Source organism: Telopea speciosissima, chromosome 6 (assembly GCF_018873765.1).
Source record: "Telopea speciosissima isolate NSW1024214 ecotype Mountain lineage chromosome 6, Tspe_v1, whole genome shotgun sequence".
NCBI lineage: Eukaryota > Viridiplantae > Streptophyta > Magnoliopsida > Proteales > Proteaceae > Telopea > Telopea speciosissima.
This window is the reverse complement of record NC_057921.1, coordinates 48,610,102-48,630,630: the sequence shown is the minus strand read 5'-3', so window position 1 is coordinate 48,630,630 and position 20,529 is coordinate 48,610,102. Positions and strand designations below refer to the sequence as shown.

General features: G+C 40.2%; 1 protein-coding gene across 3 annotated transcripts in view; it reads right to left on the bottom strand.

Moving 5' to 3' along the window:
- Positions 1-8,364, bottom strand: part of LOC122664869 — a 37,560-nt gene extending 29,196 nt beyond the window's left edge. Inside the window, exons 1-3 of one of the 3 annotated variants that reach the window (XM_043860896.1) lie at positions 7,299-8,359; positions 7,070-7,262; positions 4,837-4,936 (exon numbers count right to left, since the gene is read on the bottom strand). In XM_043860896.1, the coding sequence (XP_043716831.1) occupies positions 4,837-4,936; positions 7,070-7,262; positions 7,299-7,431 (426 nt within the window). In that variant the 5' untranslated portion in view covers positions 7,432-8,359. Of the gene's footprint in view, positions 1-4,836; positions 4,937-7,069 lie in introns of all 3 variants that reach the window. The other 2 variants (XM_043860894.1, XM_043860895.1) reach the window with 2 other exon arrangements.
- Between the last annotated feature and the right edge of the window lie 12,165 nt (positions 8,365-20,529).

Genomic DNA, 20,529 nt, shown 5'->3' with positions numbered 1-20,529 from the left:
TGTGTCTACTATTCTTCCGGCTTCTATTCAGGGGGAGCCCTCTGTAACTTCAGCTCCTATAGGGGCTCCTATTGAGGGGGAGCGTAGACCAGTCAGCCAAATCCCTGTTGATAAGGTATATACCCGGAAGCGCACAGGACAAGTTGAGACTACCACCACCACCATACCACCTCCACAATCGTCTGCACTTAATCCAGATCCAGACCCTACTACATCATCTGGTAAGGATCCTTCCCTGACTTACCTATCGCTGTTCGTAAAGGCGTTAGGTCATGCACCCAACACCCCATCTCCAATGTTGTTTCCTATGATGCTTTATCTCCTTCCTATCGTGCATTTGTTTCTTCTCTTTCCTCTATTTCTATTCCTCAGAAATGGCAGGAGGCGATTGCAGATCCAAAGTGGAAAGTAGCCATGATCGAAGAAATGACGGCCTTACTTAAAAATGAGACATGGGAGCTAGTTGTTCTTCCTTCGGGTAAGAAACCAGTCGGGTACAAATAGGTATTTGTTGTCAAGCAAAAGCTAGATGGAACAGTGGATAGATATAAAGCCAGGCTTGTGGCCAGAGGCTTCACTCAGACTTATAGGATCGACTACCAGGAGACATTTGCCCCTGTTGCGAAGTTGAACACTGTCCGGGTCTTACTGTCTTGTGCTGTCAACTTTGGTAGGGACCTACAGCAGTTGGATGTAAAAAATGCATTTCTTCATGGAGAGTTGGAAGAGGAGGTCTATATGGATGTTCCTCTGGGTTTTTCCTCTGACAAGACCCATGGGAAAGATTGTAGGCTCAAAAGGGCACTCTATGGGTTGAAGCAATCTCCACGGGCATGGTTTGGTAGGTTTCATAAAGCCATGGTCTCCTGTGGATACAAACAGAGTCATGCTGATCACACTCTGTTCATTAAGCGAAAGGGAGAAAATCTCATAGTTTATGTTGATGACATAGTTGTGACCGGTAATGATACAGATGAAGTTTCTCACCTGAAGGCTTTCTTGGGACGGGAATTTGACATAAAAGATCTAGGACAGCTAAGATATTTTCTTGGGATTGAAGTTGCCCATTCTCCAAAAGGCATCTTTCTCTCCCAGAGAAAGTATGTTCTAGATTTACTATCAGAGACTGGTTTGCTTGGTTGTCATCCTTGTGACACTCCCTTGGAAGCTACTACCCGTCTGCAAGAGAATGATGGTGAACCTGTTGACAAGGGCAGATATCAACGATTGGTGGGCAAGCTGATTTATCTCTCCCACACCAGACCAGATATTGCCATTGCTGTGAGTCTTGTGAGCCAGTTCATGCATGATTCTTATTCCACTCCCATGGCTGCTGTTCTTCGTATTCTCCAATACTTGAAGTCAGCTCCAGGAAAGGGGATCCTTTTGTCTCCACATGACCATCTTCGCATTGAGGCTTACACAGATGCTGACTGGGGTAGTAACCCTAACAGGAAATCTACCTCCTGCTATTGTACTTTTGTTGGAGGAAATCTAGTCACATGGCGGAGTAAAAAGCAAAATGTTGTGGCAAGATCTAGTGCTGAAGCTGAATTCCGTGCTATGGCTCAGGGCATATGTGAGTTACTGTGGCTTCAGAGTTTACTCCTTGATATCCGTGGTTCTGTTCATCTTCCAATGATATTGTACTGTGACAACAAAGCAGCAATTAGCATTGGCCACAATCCAGTGCAGCATGACCGTACCAAACATGTGGAGATTAACAGACACTTCATCAAGGAGAAGTTAGAGAGTGGGCAGATTTGTATTCCTTTTGTGAAGTCTAGAGATCAACTGGCTAATGTCTTCACCAAAGGGTTGACAGGGAAGTTGTTTTATCCTAGTCTAGTGAAGTTGGGCATGTGTGATATCTATGCCCCAACTTGAGGGGGATTGTTGAGATGTGTTACCTGATATTATAAGGGTATTTTTGGTTTCATTTATGTACTTTTGAACAAGGGTAGGATTTTAATTTGGGCTGTGACACTGTTCATATGAACAGTGTCGTGAACAGTGTTTCCCTTTGTATTCTCTTTTATTATTATTATTATTATTATAAATAGAGAGCTTGACTGATCTCATTGATCATTCAAGCCATTCACGAAATTCCTGTTTTGTTAACACATATGTTGATGATTCCACCTATAAGGCTGTTGTGATGGACTTCGAGAGATTCTTCAGGTAGAGGATGGCATGGCCATCATATGTCATCGAATCCAACCAATGGTTTTGTCGGTCCCAGGTGCAGCCTAGTGACTTTAACCCACCCCATAATAGTATGTGGTATTGAGTGTATTTGTACCTAGGGTTGTAAACTTGTAATCAAACAATGAGTAATTTGTACTTATTGAGTGTCTTTTATGACACTTTTTGACAATGTACTGTGTAATTATGTAAGATTGTGATATTAAATGGCTTCACACCTTGATAATTATTTTTTCATTCCTAATGCTTAGTTTAATTGTTTTGATTGAATGTTGTTTGTTCTAGGCCTAAAATATTTGTAGAATATATGTTATAAAAGGGGAAGGATACAATAGTGTACGCTATAAACTAGAAACATAGGGTCTGAAGCCAAACTACCACTTTGGGATTTTTTTTTAAAAAACTAATGACTCAAACATGTAATCATGTTTAAATAGGCACTCCTTTAAGTTTTGGAGCAAAATTCCATTGTTTGGGCCTCAAATGGCCATTTCTCTCTTTTTAGAGAAATGGATCAAATTTCGCCCCCATTTCACCGAAACATTTTGGTTTCAGCAAAGGGCGAAATAGGTCCGAAATGTGAATGTCCAAACCTTGATTGAGAGTTATAAAGGTATGGAAAACTCCAACTCTACAAAGGGTTTGCCACTTTTGATGGATGACTTACACGATAGAGGGTGGCAGGTGGAAAATAGATAAGGACTCTGTCACAGCATGTTTGTGAACTGTAACAGGGTTCAAAATGTTGCGGAATAATTCTTGGGTTTGTTTGCATCAAACAAATATTTGCTGAATGGCCAAGAAGTCCTTTTAGTAGGAAAGACAGTTTTCTTTGGAATCTGGTCTGTTATGCCAGAGATGGGGCTTATGGAAAGAAATCAGGTCCATTATGCCATAAATGGGGCATATGGAAAGAAAGGAATAGATGTTTGAAGACTACCGTCAATATTTTCCCAGAGTATAAGTCATCAGCAGTCAATTGACTGGCTCTCATGATGCAAGAGTTCAGGGTGCCAACAAACTAGTTTTGGATCAATGGGTTCTCCCTTTTAGATGAGTGACAAACTTTCTGTTATATCAAAGAGATGCATATGTTGCATCTTGCATTTTTAAGCTTTTACTATATGAAATGGAAATTTTATTATTGCTGATCTGGGTAAATAGTTATCAGATTTATTGTAGTATGGCTACATGCCTACATCATTGATGGAGATCCTGTAACTTGTCGCATGTTTCCCTCAAATAATTGATGGGAAAAACTTGTATTTTAGTTCCTTGCGACATTTTCTATAGGGAAGCCATAACTTCAAAACTTGCATAAAGCTCCTCCATCTTCCATTCTTCATTTTCCAATTACCTTTCATTTCAAGGTTAAATTTTGGGCCTATAAGCTATGCCTGATGAGTAAAGCTACTGGGTCTACATAATAGGCGTAATGAGCTTAGGTTTTAGCATAATATTTTCAAGCTCAATTGGGTAACATGAGTAGTTGCAACATGATTATTAAGGAAGCGATAAGTTCTTCAGATTAACTTGCTATGGCAATAATTGATCCAAAGACTTTCCTAAGGCCAGGATTTTGTATTGCACCGTAAAGAATCCACCTCCCGATAAATCTTAACTCTTTATTATGATGTGATGAATCTTTCTAGAAAATATTTAGTTACCAATAAAACAAAACATTTACAAGTGCCTTAGTATCCATATTTTTATATTTTGATTCAATTACTGACATGAACAGATTTCAACTCAATCTGGAGATAGATAAATGAACATAATCCATCAAGTCCATGTGTTTTTAATATCCCCATAGCCATAATATGGCCAAGTAGTATAGGACTCATGCAAGCACAAACAGCGTAAGAGGAAGTTCGCAAATCCCCATCAAATTGTGATGTTTCAACACAAAATGGTCACATGTTAGAGCAGTGACTTCTTTCCCAAGTTTGCATAAGATGCAATAGTCTATTTCCACATCGCAACACTGAAATGCTACAAAACACTCACACCTAGCAAATGTTTAGAAACTAAAAGCATGTCAAAATCTACACATGCAGTACTAGTGATAAATATTTTCAGAACTACAGCTTATAAGCATAAATGCACGCTACTGGCCACAAAGAATAAAGCATACAAAATTGCTTGTTAGCCTACACAGTGACACAGACATCCTAGACTAGTAAAAGGACTATAAGCATGATAGAATACACCAAAGTGAAATGAGATAATAGCATAAGCAACAGTAAAAATTCATTAATAAATTGTAAGCAAAATCAAAACTCAAAAGTCTAACTTGACTAATTTATAAACTGTAGCCAAATCAGTACAATGAAGACATTTTCTTTAACCTAAGCCATATGGTTAGAATGAATCAAATGGTCTCAAAACTTTGAAGAGTTTATTCCTTACTATTTGGAAATTCCAATGTCAAAGTAATCAGACAACAAGAGATAACTGCCTCAAAAACTCCCAGCAGTGTCTTGTGTGATTAACATATAACAAAGTCCAAATAAAGAAGAGATGTACTAGACCACAAAGTATGATTTACCCATGAAACCATATTCTGCCACAATGGAACCAAATCTTGGATATTTCAGAGAAAAAAATACTTATTAAAAATGGAAAGCTCACCGTCATCCACTGACACCTTAGAGCAACATCACGTACAGTCTTGTCAGGAAGAGTGGCTGCAATCTTGACGTACCTCATGATACTTGGTTCATCAGCATATCTAAGAATTTCATGCAGCATATTAATATATTCATGACTTCAAATCAGAGGAAGTGAAGAAAATATAGCATTCATAAGCAAGCAATCAGAGAGTAGCACATTTAAATGGTTGAGGAGGATAACCACAACTATCTTCAAACAATAAAAGCAGTTTAGTCCTTATACCGTTACTACCATTGCAACCTCCAAAGTAGAAGGTTTGACACTTGATATTTGCTAGAATTCATTTTATCTAAACAAGGAAATGAGTAATTAAAACAATAGAGATTCAATGAGTTTGCTGAGGTGAGAGTAATCAAGCTTTCTTACAATTAATGCTTCTTAAACTCCTTGATGCAAGAAGTGGATGTACCATGAATAGAAGGTGGCAACTAAATAAACAGAAACACAAGGTGCTAACTAAGGTGAGAACATCAGTGCAGTAGGTCCCACACTATCTGAGGTGTATTCTTCTAGAGCTTATTTTTTTCTGTTAGTTACTTGGATCCTCAATGGTCTCTTCAGTAACTCCTACCCCTCCCCCCCCCCCTTCCAGTTTCTTTACATCACTGCTCCTGAAGACCTTAGCAGAATGTTCATTAAAGCAGTTTGACTTTGGAGTGCATACCAGGGCCAGTTGAACATATGCTATCTTCAGTTCGATGGCAATTTCTTCATAATGTTAAGCTTCCTTCTGAAATGAGGTATTGGCATATATTCCTAAGTTGTTTTAGAACTATCAGCTCAAAGATAAACTAAAAGGTTAGGACCATGGGGTTGGTTCTTCCTACATTGAAGCTCTTGTCGGACGTCTAGGTGGAAAGGATAGTTCACTTACATCATCATACTGGACGATTCAAACATCATATGGGATTCAATAATGGAAAGATTTCGGATTTGCTTGGCTTTTTGGAGAAAGATTCTCCCTTGCAGGGGGGCTAAGATAACCTTAAGTTTTCTGTTCCAGCTTCATTGCCTGATAAACGAAGAAGACTGGATAGAAATACCTATTGACAAACCTCAACTGACAGTAACAAATATCATGTTGCTGCTCAGGATCAAGTGTGCTAGAAAAAGAGTGCAGGTAGGGCTTTAAAAAAAAAGATTTTTGTTTACTTCCCCTATGCCTTGTGAATAAAGAAAACTCATATCTAGAAAATGGCTCTCACGATTTGCTGAAAACCAAACAGTTTGCAGAGAAGGGTAGTGGCTGCTTAGTATAGTTTTATAATGCTTCGGATCCCAGATAATTCAAATATGATAGTGTCCATTACTCAAAATCAGTTGAGGACGTTTTTTGTATTTATCAGTAGTATGGACAGGACACTGTTGTAGTTATGTGATGGTCTCCTCTATCTAATAAAATCTTTGACTAGTCGAGAAAAGAAACTGCTCGGCATCCCAAGAAGTTGCAGATACATCACAGAGGAGGAGTCTGGAAAAGAATACTGGAAATTTTGGCCAAGTCAGTAAGGTAAAACGGCACCTTTTAGAATGCGTGATGCAGAAATGAGAAGTTGAAGAAAGCCTTCCAAGTGAATAAGAACTCTATTCGGCTATGCATGCACAGTAATATAAATGACTAGGTTATCCAACTTACTAAAAGGCCAGTATTAAAGCCAAGGAACTCCTAATATAAATAAAGAAAACAAATCTTACATCCATCTACTATTTGTACCATGGAGAAATGCACAACTAGTATATTGGATGGATACAGCACCAGAGACAATAATAATCATCTTGATGGATAAAGAACATATTTAGGCACAACAATCTGTATTAGAGAAAACAACTGGCAAAAAAATAGTGCAGTTTTACAGAAATGAAAAGTTACAGAACAATAAAGGGGGTTGTATGACACAAGTGGGTACAGGAGAAAAGAAAAGATTATTAATCATTGAACCCCCTAGCTTCTTTAACCATTTTTCTATATTACACCAATATTAACAGGTATCAAGAATAGATTAAATAAAAGCCAGTTCTTCGAAACAATTTACCACATGAAATCCACCAAAAGTTACAATACAAACAGCAAAAATAGGCACATTCTTCATATAAATTATCATCACAATTGGGCAGGAAAAGCTTCAATGAATGCATAGTTTAAGGGCAGTACAAGAAACAGTAATAAAACAAACATGAAGCAAATACCTACTTTACAAGACCTTCCTCCAATTTAGACTGTTCTTCCGGGGACCACTCAACAGCCAATCCTGTATCATGCTTGAGACCAGGCACTGAATCAAGAAGAAGAGAACCAGGGGAATTTCCAGCTGCTGTTATTCCAGGGTTGTTGTTTATCATACTGGAATTACCAGTAAGTATCATCCCTGATGTACTGTTCATCCCTAGAGAATTTCCCAATGGAACCGTACCGTTTATCCCAATAGAGTTTCCCAAAGGAATCATCCCTGAGTTACTGCTTGAGGCACTTGATTGAAATGAAATTGTATGCCTATTCAACATGGAAGCCATAAACGCACCTTGATGAATGCCCATGTTTGAATCAGCTGCCATTTTCACCTCAAATACCTCAAACCCTCTACTTTATCAAAACCTGCTGATTTTACAGCTGCCCAAATAACAATTTCCAATAGTTTCAGTGCTAAAGCCTGAAAACAATCAAAAAAGCCATTTCGCTTGCTTAGATATTAATTGTACGGATTTCACTAACAGGAACAATCCAAAACCGATATGTCCTCTCTGAATTCAAGGTTACTGAGTTGTAACCCACAAGCTCCCGAAGTTGAAACACAGAGTCTGCCTGGATATATTTGCAGTTCAAACACCTGAAAATGATATGACCATGTTGCAAACACAGAAAGGTTGAGCCACCTCCAAGCTTTAAAATTTCAGTTTCAATAACAGCTAAAAACCTCCAAATATTCCTCCTACGGCCAAGATTTGCTATCAAATGATCCAAATGCCAGGACAGATTCCCGCCAAGCCGAATTCCAGCTGCCCTAGTTCATACCAGAACAGAACGAGAAAAAGAGAATTTTTCTTCCACCTCAACAACTCCTCCAACCCTCCGTTTCTTTTTGAAACTTCAAATCACACAACTTCCCATCAACATCAAGACCCACAAACAGCAAATCCTCCTAGTAATCACAGCCAAAAATCCAAATTCAAACCACAAATCTCCTAAAAACAGTCACAAACTTCGTCTTCAATCCCAAACCAAATACAAAAACCGTCAAGCCCCTTGATTCACCACCAGCAAAGCAACTGTAAACCACACATCAGGCCTCAGAAAGAAACCCCTGAATCAGACTACAAAAAACGCCGTCTCAAATTACACGCAAGCAAAGCCCCCCAATGATTTAGACTTCAAAGATAGTGGAAGAGAGAGTGGGAAGGGAAACCTTACCTTTCTGTGCAACTTTCCACGGAAAACCCTTATTGGGTCACCTCTTTCTCTCTCTCTCTCTCTCTCTCTCTCTCTGTGTACCCGTTCTCTTTCCTTCTTTATGGCCCGAAGGCCAAAGCTCCAATCGGGAAACAAACTAACAAAGAAGAGAAAGTTTATCAAAAAACAAAGAAGAGAAAAGCTTTGAGGGTTTTAAATAATCGTCTGAGAGACCTTGGAATTCAGCAATAGTGCGAATCCCAATGAGCATTTGATGCCAATTATTGTGGGAGATTGCTTCCCCCTACCCACCTCACTCTTTCCTACTTCTCCAATTTTTTCCATTATTTTTTCCCTTCCCCCCAGTTTGAGTTCTGACTTCTGTAAACTTTGTGCGGTTGTGCCTTTACGCTTCCCTCTTTCTTTTTCTCTTTCTTTCTCTCTGTTTCTCTCCCTCTTTATTATTTTAATTTTTTTGCTCTCTTTCTCTGCAACTGATTTGAGTGACTGTGTCTCCATCTCATGGCGGAGCTTTGCTTTACTGTTTACTGCTTTTAGCATCAATTAGCTTTAGAAAAAGCCACCGGATTTCAAGTAAATTACAGAAATACCACTTTCCTGGCATTTAAAAATTTGTGTTCCAATATTCTAACGAGGACAAGTGGGGAATGGACGAATTACAACCGCTAATAGTGGAAAGGTCCGAAAGGACACCAAGTTGCCCCACTTGAGTTTCCCAACGACCGTTATGACAGTTAATGGGGTTAATATGGTATAAGAAAGGAGTAAGGACCACCATAATCCACGATTAAAGATAGATTAGTTTCATCTTTGTGATTTTTTCACTTAAGCTGATTGGTTTTATCCGGTCTGACCACCTTGTTGGAATTATCAAACCAATACCAATGCCCTTGAACCGGTTTTCTCTTTATTTAAACCGGATAATCAAATCAAATCATTTGTTTACCAAAAAAAGGTCAAATCATTAAACATTTAAACTGAATGGTTTGGACTATAGTCTAATTTCAAAACATCATTAATGATCTAATATTTTATTATGAGTTGGCTTAAACAATACATATTGATTCCTTGATACAGTGAATGCACCAATTATTAAGTGGGAAGTCTAGATTTTTTTTTCTTTTATATAAGTGGGAAGTGACAGTCTGGAACAGGGCAATGGATTTTTTTTTTTTTATGAAAAGCTTTATTAACGTTGGAAAAACATTCCAGACGAGTCAGAATACAGAGGGAGGGAAATACAAGGGGGAAGTATCATGCCAATACAATGCAGACTGAGACGATGCACCCAGAGAGGCTAAACAATTGGCCACGGCATTAGCTTACCTATAGGAGTGAACAAACGACAGTTGGTTGAAGGCAAGACTAATAGCCCGAACGTCAGCTATGATGTGAGCAATTCTCCAAGGCATAGCAGAAGCAGTTCCAGTCAGTATCTGGATGATCGTTAAGTTATCGCTCTCAATGATAAGATTAACAAAGCCACTGTGTAAAGCAATTGTCATAGCAGTGCGAACTGCCAATGCCTCGGCTATCAGAGCATAGTTCCACCCTATTCCTTGCGAAAAGGCACAAATGAAGGAGGCAGCGTGCGACCTGCAAACACCACCAATACCCGTTGCACCAGGATTGCCCCTGCTAGCACCATCAACGTTAAATTTTACGTTTGGAGGAGCAAGCGGAATCCACCGGATGCTTCTGATGTTTTTGCGTGGAGGAGGAGTATATTGCTGCATCTGTTCCCGGGAGTGAGCAATAGCTCGGAGAATGATAGCATGTGGATTGAAGGTGATTTGCCCGAATATGTGATCCCAATATGCATTCCCAATGAACCATAGTAGGCTACAGAACAATGATGCCTTGAGATTCTCATCCCTTCCTTAAGAGTTGGAGATAGAAGTAGCAAATACTATACCGGACCGTATATCTTGATCGGTGAAGAAGTTGGTGAGCCCGGTGCTCTGTCACATAGCTTTAATAACCTGACAATTGAAAAAGAGGTGAGAAGCCGAGATCACTCCTGCTTGACAGAGCGAGCAGATGGGATTGAGCCCAAAGCCACAAGCGTTGAGAAGATCTGGAAGAGGGAGCTTTCCATGTAGCATTTTCCATATTAGGTGGTGAATCTTTGGGATAGTGGGGAGGTGCCATAATTTCAACCAGATTTTATCTGAAGCAGCGTCATTGGCATCAATAGCTCATTGATAGGAAGAGGATACTGAGAAATTGCCTGACGAAGTACCTAACCATATGATTCTATCTTGACTTGGGAAGATTGGGAGAGGAATGGATAGAATGGTAAGAGCAGTATCAAGTGGCCACCAGTGGAATATGCGATCCCTTCTCCAGGATCCCGATTGTTGATCAATAAAGAAATCCACCGAAGAGGGAGCTCCAAGGGGGAGGGGGAATGGCGCTTGGAGAGGAGGGGTATTGGGGGTCCAATAATCAAGCCATGGATTGGTACTTTGACCGTTTCCAATCTGGAAGAATGACCCTTTCTTGAGAAGGTCCCTCGAAGAACAGATCGATTTCCAACCCCAAGAAGATGTGGTGGGACATGCCGCATGAAGGAAGGTGGTGAGGGTAAAACATTTTTCTTTCATCAACTTCGCCCACACTGAGGTAGAGGAGGATAGCAGCTCCCATCCTTTTTTTGCTAGGAGAGCGATGTTCATCGGAGCTGATAATTTAACATTGAGGCCGACTCTACTTTTTGGTAGACAGATGGTGTTCCACGAGATTGTTGGCACCAATGGTTTGGTTCCACTTGACCAGAAGATATTCCTACTAGTGTTGTCCAATACCTTCTGGACTGAAGCTGGTATTCAAAAGCACGACATAGTATAGAGAGGCATAGCTGAGAGGGTGGATTGAATAAGCATGATCTTTCCAGCAGGGCTTAGGAACTGAGTTTTTCAGTGTTGAAGCTTCCTTGTGACTTGATCAATCAGATTATTGTAGTGATGTTTGGAGAGTTTCCCATTTATGAATGGAATGCCCAAATATGTGTCCAGAGAGGTTGTGGGGATGATTTGGAAAAACTTGCGCAGTTGCCTCTTGGTTGCAGAAGAGACATTGGGGCTGAATTGGGCTCTTATTTTTTGTAAGTTTAAAGGTTGCCCTGAGAATCTGCAGTAGGTATCAAGGACTTCACTCAAAGCTCGCGCTTCAGTCATAGAAGCTTCTCCAAACAGAATAAGATCATCTACGAAGGCCATGTCGGACACATGCTCTCCCCCTCTACATAGTTGAATTCCCTTGATTTTATTTTCTTGATGAGCCACTGCTAGCTTAGTAGAAAGGAGTTCCGCACACAAAACAAACAAATAGGAAGATAGGGGATCTCCCTGTCTGAGGCCTCTGGTAGGTTTGAAGAAAGTAAGTGGAGTACCATTTAGCAAAATACTTAACTGGGTACTCTCCACACAGAACATGATTTTTTGGATCCACTCTTAATCAAATCCATAGTACATCAGAGTGTTGCGTAGGAAAGTCCATTCAACCCTGTCATACGCTTTTTGCATGTCGATCTTCAGTGAGAAAAACCCCTTGTTACCTCTTCTTGTCTTTTTGATTTTGTGGAGCAATTCATGAGAAATAAGGACATTGTCTTGGACTGAAGGACATTATTCTGTTGAGGATTGGGCATAGTCTGTTGACTAGAATCCTGGAGATGATCTTATAGATGAAGTTGCAGAGACTGATCGGCCTATATTCTGAGAAGGAGGAGGGGTGGTCAACTTTGGGAATAAGAGATATATATGTTTGGTTGAGTGACAGACTAAAGGTTCCATGCGTGAAGAATTTCTTAATGCAAGCAAAAACCTCCTCACCAACCATGGTCCAAGCATTTTGAATGAATATTCCTGAAAAGCCGTCTAGTCCCGGGGCTTTATCAGTTGGCATGTGCTAATTTCCTTTTCAGTGACCGGTCTGGTAAGCTTATGATTATCCTCCCTCATAATTCTACCCCTGATATGCTCAAAATATGAGTCTTCTTGAGTAGGTGAAGAAGAGGCATATACGTTCTTAAAATAGTCCGTAAATGCATAACCAATTTGCTCCTCATCAGTGATGGTGTTTCCCCCTATATTGATGAATCTGATCTTACTTTTGGCCCTTCTTCTCATAGTCATATGATGAAAGAACTTAGTGTTCCTGTCGCCCTGTGTGTTCCAATTGGAACTGGATTTTTATTGCCACAAAACCTCTTGTTGATGAGCCGATTTCTTTAAACACGCTAGCCAGTGCTTTTCATCCATGAACCAACGATCAGTCCTTACAGTAGGATGGATAGAGTACAGTAAAGATAACTCCCTTTATGCTTGCTCCATATTTTGAAATATATTCCCCACTTGAAATCTATTCTAGTCCTTTAGAATGTGTTGAAGTGCTTTAAGCTTGCTGCAAATCATATAAGATGGAGAGCCATGGGGGTTGAGAAAAGACCAAGAAGAGGAAACAACTTCTGAGTATCCCTGTTCAGTGAGCCAAAACGCTTCAAATCAGAATGGCCTGGTCAATCTGATTGTGTCACGTTCCGTATGAAGAATAATTGCCCTATAATCAGAAGACGCTAGAATCTCAGTAGTGACAGTTGCATTGGGGTATAAATCAAACCAATCAACATTTGAGAAGTATCTATCTAGCTTAGCCTCAATTTTTCGTTCCCCATATTGACGATTGTCCCACATGAAGGGGTAATCAACCTATTGAATTTTAGTGATGCATGCTTGATTTATGAAGTCATTTAGAGTATGAATCTGAGATAGAGAAAGTGACCTCCCACCCAATTTATCTTCTCTGCTAAGGTAAGAGTTCCAATCTCCAACTATGAGCCATGGTTTGAAAATGAAGGAGGAAATATTGAGAAGAGAATTCAGTTGAGATCTTTTGACATGTTCAGTACAACTAATGTAGACAAAAGTCAACGTCCAGTGTTGATTGATATCAGTAAAATCCATATCGACATGAATACACTAGTCAGATTTCCAAAGAACAATACACTGGATGTTGTTGGACCACATAAGAGCAAGGCCCCCTGCACTATTTGCTGCTGGGCAGCAATCAAAAGTAGTAAATTTGAGAGAACGACAAAAGTGGTGCAAGGAATGGCCAGCATGCTTGGTTTCGGACAGAAAACAAACTTTCGGTCTTTATTTATTTACTAAATTGCGGATCTCCCGCTTTCCCGAGGGTCGACCAATCCCCCGACAATTAAGAGCCATTAACTTCATTTTCCCCCGGGTGACTGTTTGCGGCCAGTCACCATCGCCTCAGTCTTAGCCTCCATATCAGTTTCCTTGTCTTGCCTAGCTTTCTTCAAGTGCTCTCCTTGGTTTGGGCAGCAAAGTTGAAGAGCCAGAAAGTCTTCAGGTTCAGTTACAACCGCTCTCTTTTTGGGTGGAAGGGGCATGAACTCATTCTTGATAGGGCCATGATGCATAAGGAAACCCTAAAGAGTGACTGCCCCAGCCTTGGGAGCCCAAGTATTAGTACTGTTTTGATTGTGGAAGACAAAGGCAGGAATGCAAGCTAGCGTCCCCGACTCAAACACGTTCGCATTCTTTTGCACCTGGAATGATCCATGTTTGGGGGAAGAGGGATTGTGGCTTCTCATAAACATAGGGTACAAGCTGATACCAACATTGGGATGATAATGTTGTGGAATTGATTGAGGAGGGTGCTTGTTAGCAGAATTCTTGAGGAGATCAGTTATGACTTTTCGAGTGTTGCTAGAGGTAAGTAGAAGATCAATACTGAGAGTGTGAGCAATATCGATGATTGCTCTCAGCAGGTCTATTTTGTGTTTCTGTATAGTGGACTCGGGTTGTGCTTCCTCCTTTTTTTCCTAAGCCCTGCTCGAATTATTTTCCAAAGGTGCAGGGAAGAACTCGTCATAGACACCACAAACCTCTTCAAGAAGATTCAACAGGCGAGGTGGTATGGCTGCCGTCGGGATCAGCGAGAGCTCAGCATTAGGGTCGGCTTATGACATAGCATCCAAATACTCCGATCTTGGCTTGTAGGGGCAGTCATCCACGATATGTCCGATCTGAACACAATTTGGACAGATGATAGAGTGTCTGTTTTCATAAGCTAAGACCACCTCTGATGACCCAGCCAGTCCTAGGTTCACAGAAACTTTGATAGGTAAAGGGTGAGAGAGAGGAATAATAACCCTTGCAGCAGGATTATTGGTAGAGCTGATGGATCCATTGGGGCATTCTATCTCCAGGCAACGTCCAGCTTTGAAAAAAATAGAGGTGATTATGTCGTTGTCGAAAAATTTCCAGTGGAGCTTCTCAATCTGGATCCAAGTGATGGCCATAGTGAAGACTACTTTCTCCGCTGGAACTTCAGAGTCCCATTTTTGCAAGGCGACGAGATGTCCCTGGTATGTCCACGGTTGTGAGAACAACAAAACATGCATGTCTCTTGCACACTTCAGTTTAATAATAAAACGATCAGGTGCGTGGTCCATAAGGTGGATTTCGTCAACACATACAACTTTTGAATGTCCTGCACGATTGAACATGTAGCTCACTTCGAAAGCAGAAACACGAACCTTATCAAATACCCAACCTATGATGGAGAACTAGAAGTTCTGCTTGGCCTCGAGAAGGGCTTGCTCAATTAAATGGACTGAAGGAGTTTGCATGTGAGGGAGGTCGAGTTTGGCTGAGAACTCAGTAGCCAGCTTATCTTCAAAAACCTTAGTGCCAGAATACTCGCCAAAGGAGAAAGAAGAAGATGAGGGAGTGGTTGAAAGAAAAGCCATGGGAGCACAGGTAGTATAGCACAACTTAACCACAAAGGCAATCACAGACAAGAGAAATGTCTTGGGGTTAACAGAAGGTTTAACCACCCTCCCATTTATACCCATCAGCCAGGGGAGAGAGAAGAAGACGATAGGTTTGCCAATATAGGTTTCCAAGAAAGGAGGCCGTAGATCTCATGATGTCGAATGGAAAAGAGTATAGGGTGATAATGAGTACATGCAAACAAGAGCATATCCAGATCAAGGCAAATCTTCAGAGATCGGCCAACTATAGGTTGGATCTTATCGGGGGTTTCGAACTTCATTAAATGCAAATCAGAAGACCACATGCAAAACCAAGAGAGTAAAGCGAGACTTACTGATTTATTGCAACTTGGAGGAGCAGATAATAATTAGTGCTTAGCCTTTGAACGAATCCTGAACAAACTCATCGGCGCAATAACTCTGGCTTGAAAGAGAGCATTATGAATTCACCTAGAGGGGGGTTGAATAGGTGAAGGTAGTGGAATATAAAAACTTATGCGGAAATAAAAAAGTTATCAATAAGATACAATTAAAATTTTAAAGATAACACAACAATTTATAGTGGTTCGGCCAAAACTTGCCTACGTCCACTCCTCTCACCTTAGAGAGAATTCCACTAAACCAAATCTTGAGTATAAGCAAGAGAACTCGTACAAATCTTTATTGAGAGCAAGAGGACTCAAACAAATATATAAAATAAAAGGGACTAAAGATTAGGATTACCTCAACCTTAGTAGAGTTTGCTACCTTTCAACTTTGAAGCTTAATGTTAAGTGAAGGAGCTTGTGAGAGAGTGTGCTTTGAATGACTGCTTGAATTCTCACATGAAAGTCACTTGTATTGGAGGCTCTTAATTATGTTTTGCAATGGTGTTTAGAGCCTTAAACAAGTGGATATTTATAGGCTAGGTGACTTGAATTAATTAGGAATCTTAATTAAGATTGGATTCTAAAAGCCATATATAATCCGGTATGCTGGATTCTAATCCGGCGTGGGCTGGAAGGCTATTGTAGGCATTTTCCTGAGATTGCAACGCTGATCTGGTATGCCGTTTCATGATCCGGTATGCCGGTTCACCTGATTCGGTATGCCTTTTCACCAAATTTCTGCTGAAATTTGTTAAGTCATTTATTGGACTTACTTGGATGATTCCAATTGGGTTTGGTCACATGGATTGGGTTTAATTTAAACCTCTTAAAGTCCATCTAAATGAATGCATGCATGTGTGTGCATTACATCAAATGTGAATTTAAATTATGATACAACTAGATACAAGAATAAACAAGTTCTTAAGGTCTTGTATCTCAAAGAGTTGCTTGAATAGAAGTCTTGAAAGTAGTCCTTCACTTCACAACATTCTTTGAAATCTTTGTCTTGGTGCATCAAGCTTTTACATGCTCTCCCTTACTTGATGCTCATCTCTTATGAAGTCTCTCTATACAATATAACACAAGTTAGTACAACTAACTTATTTGTTATCATCAAAACCATAATGGGTGATGTGTGGAATTTACCCCCAACAAGCATATCAGTCGCTCGTTGTGCAGCAAGTTGCAAGAGGGGGATCCTACTTGGTTATCATGAATATCTTCAATTCTGAAACATCATTGGGTGAGACAGGAAAACCCTAATCTCAGTTGCCTTCAAGCGACGGCTAGAATCAGAACCAGATCTTTAGGAGAAAATTTTGATCAGGTAATCTACACGTTCATTGGTTGGAAGAAACCTAGTTTCAGGGAGAAAAAATTGCCTCAATATACAGGTGTTGATGAAGAAAGGGAATACTCCAAAACAAGGCAATGGAGACTCACAATTGTTTTGAAAGGGGATGAATTGGTAAGTTGTTAGTCGTCCATGTATTAACATGCACCCTCTTGTAGTTTTAAATTTTTTAATACTTTGTTTTGCCACTTGGTTAATTCTAGTTGGGCGAAATTTGATATGTGAGTAGGAGACTGTGAGAACAGTAGACCAAACACAGAGTCGAAAGTTTTGGGCCTCAATAACATAGAGTCGTCATCTAGATTAGGGTCCAAGACCTATATATAAAACTGTAGACTCCACTCCGAACTGGTTCAATCAAAGGTTGTATCCATGTTAGGTTTACGGTGTGAGAATGGTGTTAGGCACTTCGGTCCATCCGATTAAACTAAACTCTAATCCATATGTATGATAAATATAATAAACCATATGGATCATGATATACTATGCAAGATAATGTACAAAGAAAGCATGCACACCTCTATATAGTCGCGCTTAGGGGTGTAAGTTTGGCCCTGCCGGCCCGAACCTGCCCTGGCCCGCCCTGAGCCCGAACAGGGTCTGAGCTGAAATATTTGGCCCTGAGGGCGGGTCAGGGCTGGAAACTTCTGGCCCTGAGTTAGGGTTGGGTCGGGTCGGGTTAGGGTTGAGGCCTCGACCTAAGCTTGGCCTGGCCCGGCCCGACCCTGATTTAAGTTATACTATAAAATATATATTGATATAAATTATACATTATGAACTTTAAATTTCACCCACATTTTTTTATATAATATACTATATATGAAGACAATAAGTGTTATAATATAATTTATTATATTATTATTTTATGTAAAATTAATAAGTTCTTCCCAACCCATTCCAACCCATGCATTTCTTTCCCCCTCTCCATGATCAGGGCCACTTAGGGTCGGCCCGGCCCGACCCTGAGGGCGGGTCAAGGTTGGATTTTTCTGACCCTAAGTCAGGGTCGGGTCGGGTCGGGTCAGGCTTGGGCCTAGCTAAGGGGACTTAGGGTTGGGCTAGGGTTCTATAAAGCCCGGCCCAACCCGACCCTGTTGCAGCCCTAGTCGCGCTATAACACAACAGTTAATATACATGAAAATAAATAAATAAATAAACACATTCTAAAAAAATGTAAACCCTATGTTAAGCTATTATTAATCCTCTAATCAGTATACAAAGGCATTAGTATACACTCGCCGACATTTATAGAAACGCCATTTTACATACAAAACATGATATATTATCAACAAAAATAAAAGAAAAAGCTATGCAAATAACCCTAAAACCATACACTAATGATAACACACCTCTGAAGCAGAGAGTAACCTTGAAAATAACAAGAAGAAGATACCATGACATTCACATGCAAAAGAAAGGCAAAAATTATCAAAATACTCCTACATGCAAAAACTAGCCTTTTATTTTTTTATTTTTATTTCTGATTAAAAAAAAAACTAACCTATCATGCAAAGGAAATTTTAAGAAAAATTAAACCAAGGAATCCTAACCTATCATGACATGATTCATTTAGAGAACACCAACAAAAAATAGTAGAAACCATAAAAATAAACAAAATTCGTGCATAAGAAAAACCTTTAATTCATAATATGCATGCATATAAATAAAAATGAAAAATAAACTGATGAAAGAACCATCAAATACAACACTAAACATCACAAATAAATGGCTTGTCATCATCAAAAAGTCAAAGCAACAAAGCAAGGTGGCAAAACAAAACCTAAACAATATATATATATATAACAGTACTGTAAGAAACATGAAAATTCAAGGGGAAAAAATTAAAATTTAATGAAAAAATACCAATAAATCATTAGATGAAAGCTAGTAGAGCCTACAATCTTATTGTACATAAATCCCTATCAAAATCTACCTAGACATCTATCAATTTATGGCATGTCACTATTGCCCCAATTGTGGGCAACAACGACGTACCTACAGTGTTTGATGAATATCTCAAAGCATAGTCAATCAAATTGAATGAAGCAACAAAGCAATGGGGAAGAAGACTTCCCTAGAAACAAAACTTGTGAAGAATGTAAGGGTTTTGGAGTGGGCTAGGCTCTGGTTTGGAAGAGCTAAAGTTTGTACAATTACGAAACGACTCGCAAACTATTAGAAGGTCCCCCCCTAATATATTGAGACCGTTTATTTATAGCTTATGGTGTTACCCACGTCCATAATGTTGTTCCTCATCCAAACTCTTAAAGGGCTCCTTGATCCTATGGAGATTAGGATTGATATGGCTCATCAATGACTAAGAATGGAGATAGACTCATGTATGCATCAAAACTTGGGTTTTAATGGATTAATTGCAACTCAATTGGTTGCCTCAATCATGTCCATTGGGGTCTTTGGATGGGTTTAAGCAAGTCTCGTGGTTACTAATGACCAGATAAACTAATACATGCATTGGAAACTTCAGTCTTAAGAGTACCAGTTTCTACAATTACTCAAAATCAGTACCTGCAGAGCATCTACCAACGTGCAATGAAGTTAGCTACTGTCGATATTCACCACCTTAGTCACCAATCCTGCATAGTTTTGAAAACTTGAAGAAGAAACAGATCACATGAACTATAATGAATCTAATAGATGTTATATTACAGGGGTTTCCTCCCAAGCATAAACTCAGCCCTATCAAGAACTGGAAAAACAGTTTTATTATGCAATGATCTCTTCAATTCAACACTAATAGACATTCAAATTTGGTCATTCGATTTGAAGAAACCACGTGTCGATATATTAGATATGCACTGGTACTGCACCAGGTGATCTTGAGCGGATAAAAATCTCTCCTAGTTCCTATGTGCTTTCAAGGACTAGATCTTTATCCCCTCCAGTTCCATGCCCGGCCCAGTTTCCCAGTGTCTCTAAGGTCACAATGACTAGGATCTAAATCCTTTACGGCGCAGCTGCACGTCCTGCCTGTGCTGCACAGACACAGGGCTACATGCAAAGACCGCATTACCCCTGCCCGAGCGCCTTGCCCTAGTGGGGTTAAGGCGGTCTTTGCTCGTGGCCCTGTGTTTGCACAGCACAGGCAGAACGGCAGCCGCACCGTAGAGGATCCAAATCCCAATGACCATCCTACCCCTTCCCGAACGCTTGTCTAGCTGGGGTCCACCACCCCTTTATTAGGGCACCTGGGAACTACATCGGGCAGGGAACTAGAGGACATAATTTGGATCCAGATAGTCTACGGCCTGCCTGTCCATAGGGGCCAGAGTGGCTCACTGTTGAGGCGCAGCGCAATGATTGCCTTACCCCTGCCCGAGCACTGTACCCGAGCCGGGGTAAGGCGGTCATTGCGTCGCACCTCATTAGTGCGCTACTATGGCCGCTACAGGCAGCAGGCCGTAGACGATCCGGATTGAGATAATTTTTTGTGCTGTCGATCAATTTGAGTAAAAGTGTAGAACCCTTCTGCCATAATTTTCTCTTCTTCACATCTCTCTCGTTTTCAACTGAGCTCAGCCTCCCCTAGAACTTTCTGGAGGTGGGCTGCATCGATATCCTTGGAAGCAAAGTAAAAGGTTGTCCAATTCATATTCCAACAAGGAAGGCGAGGGATTTAGGGCTTTTCATTCTGCAATTGTCTTTGTCTTCACTACTAACGATTTTGGCAACATTGACAGGCTCCACTTCTTGTTTC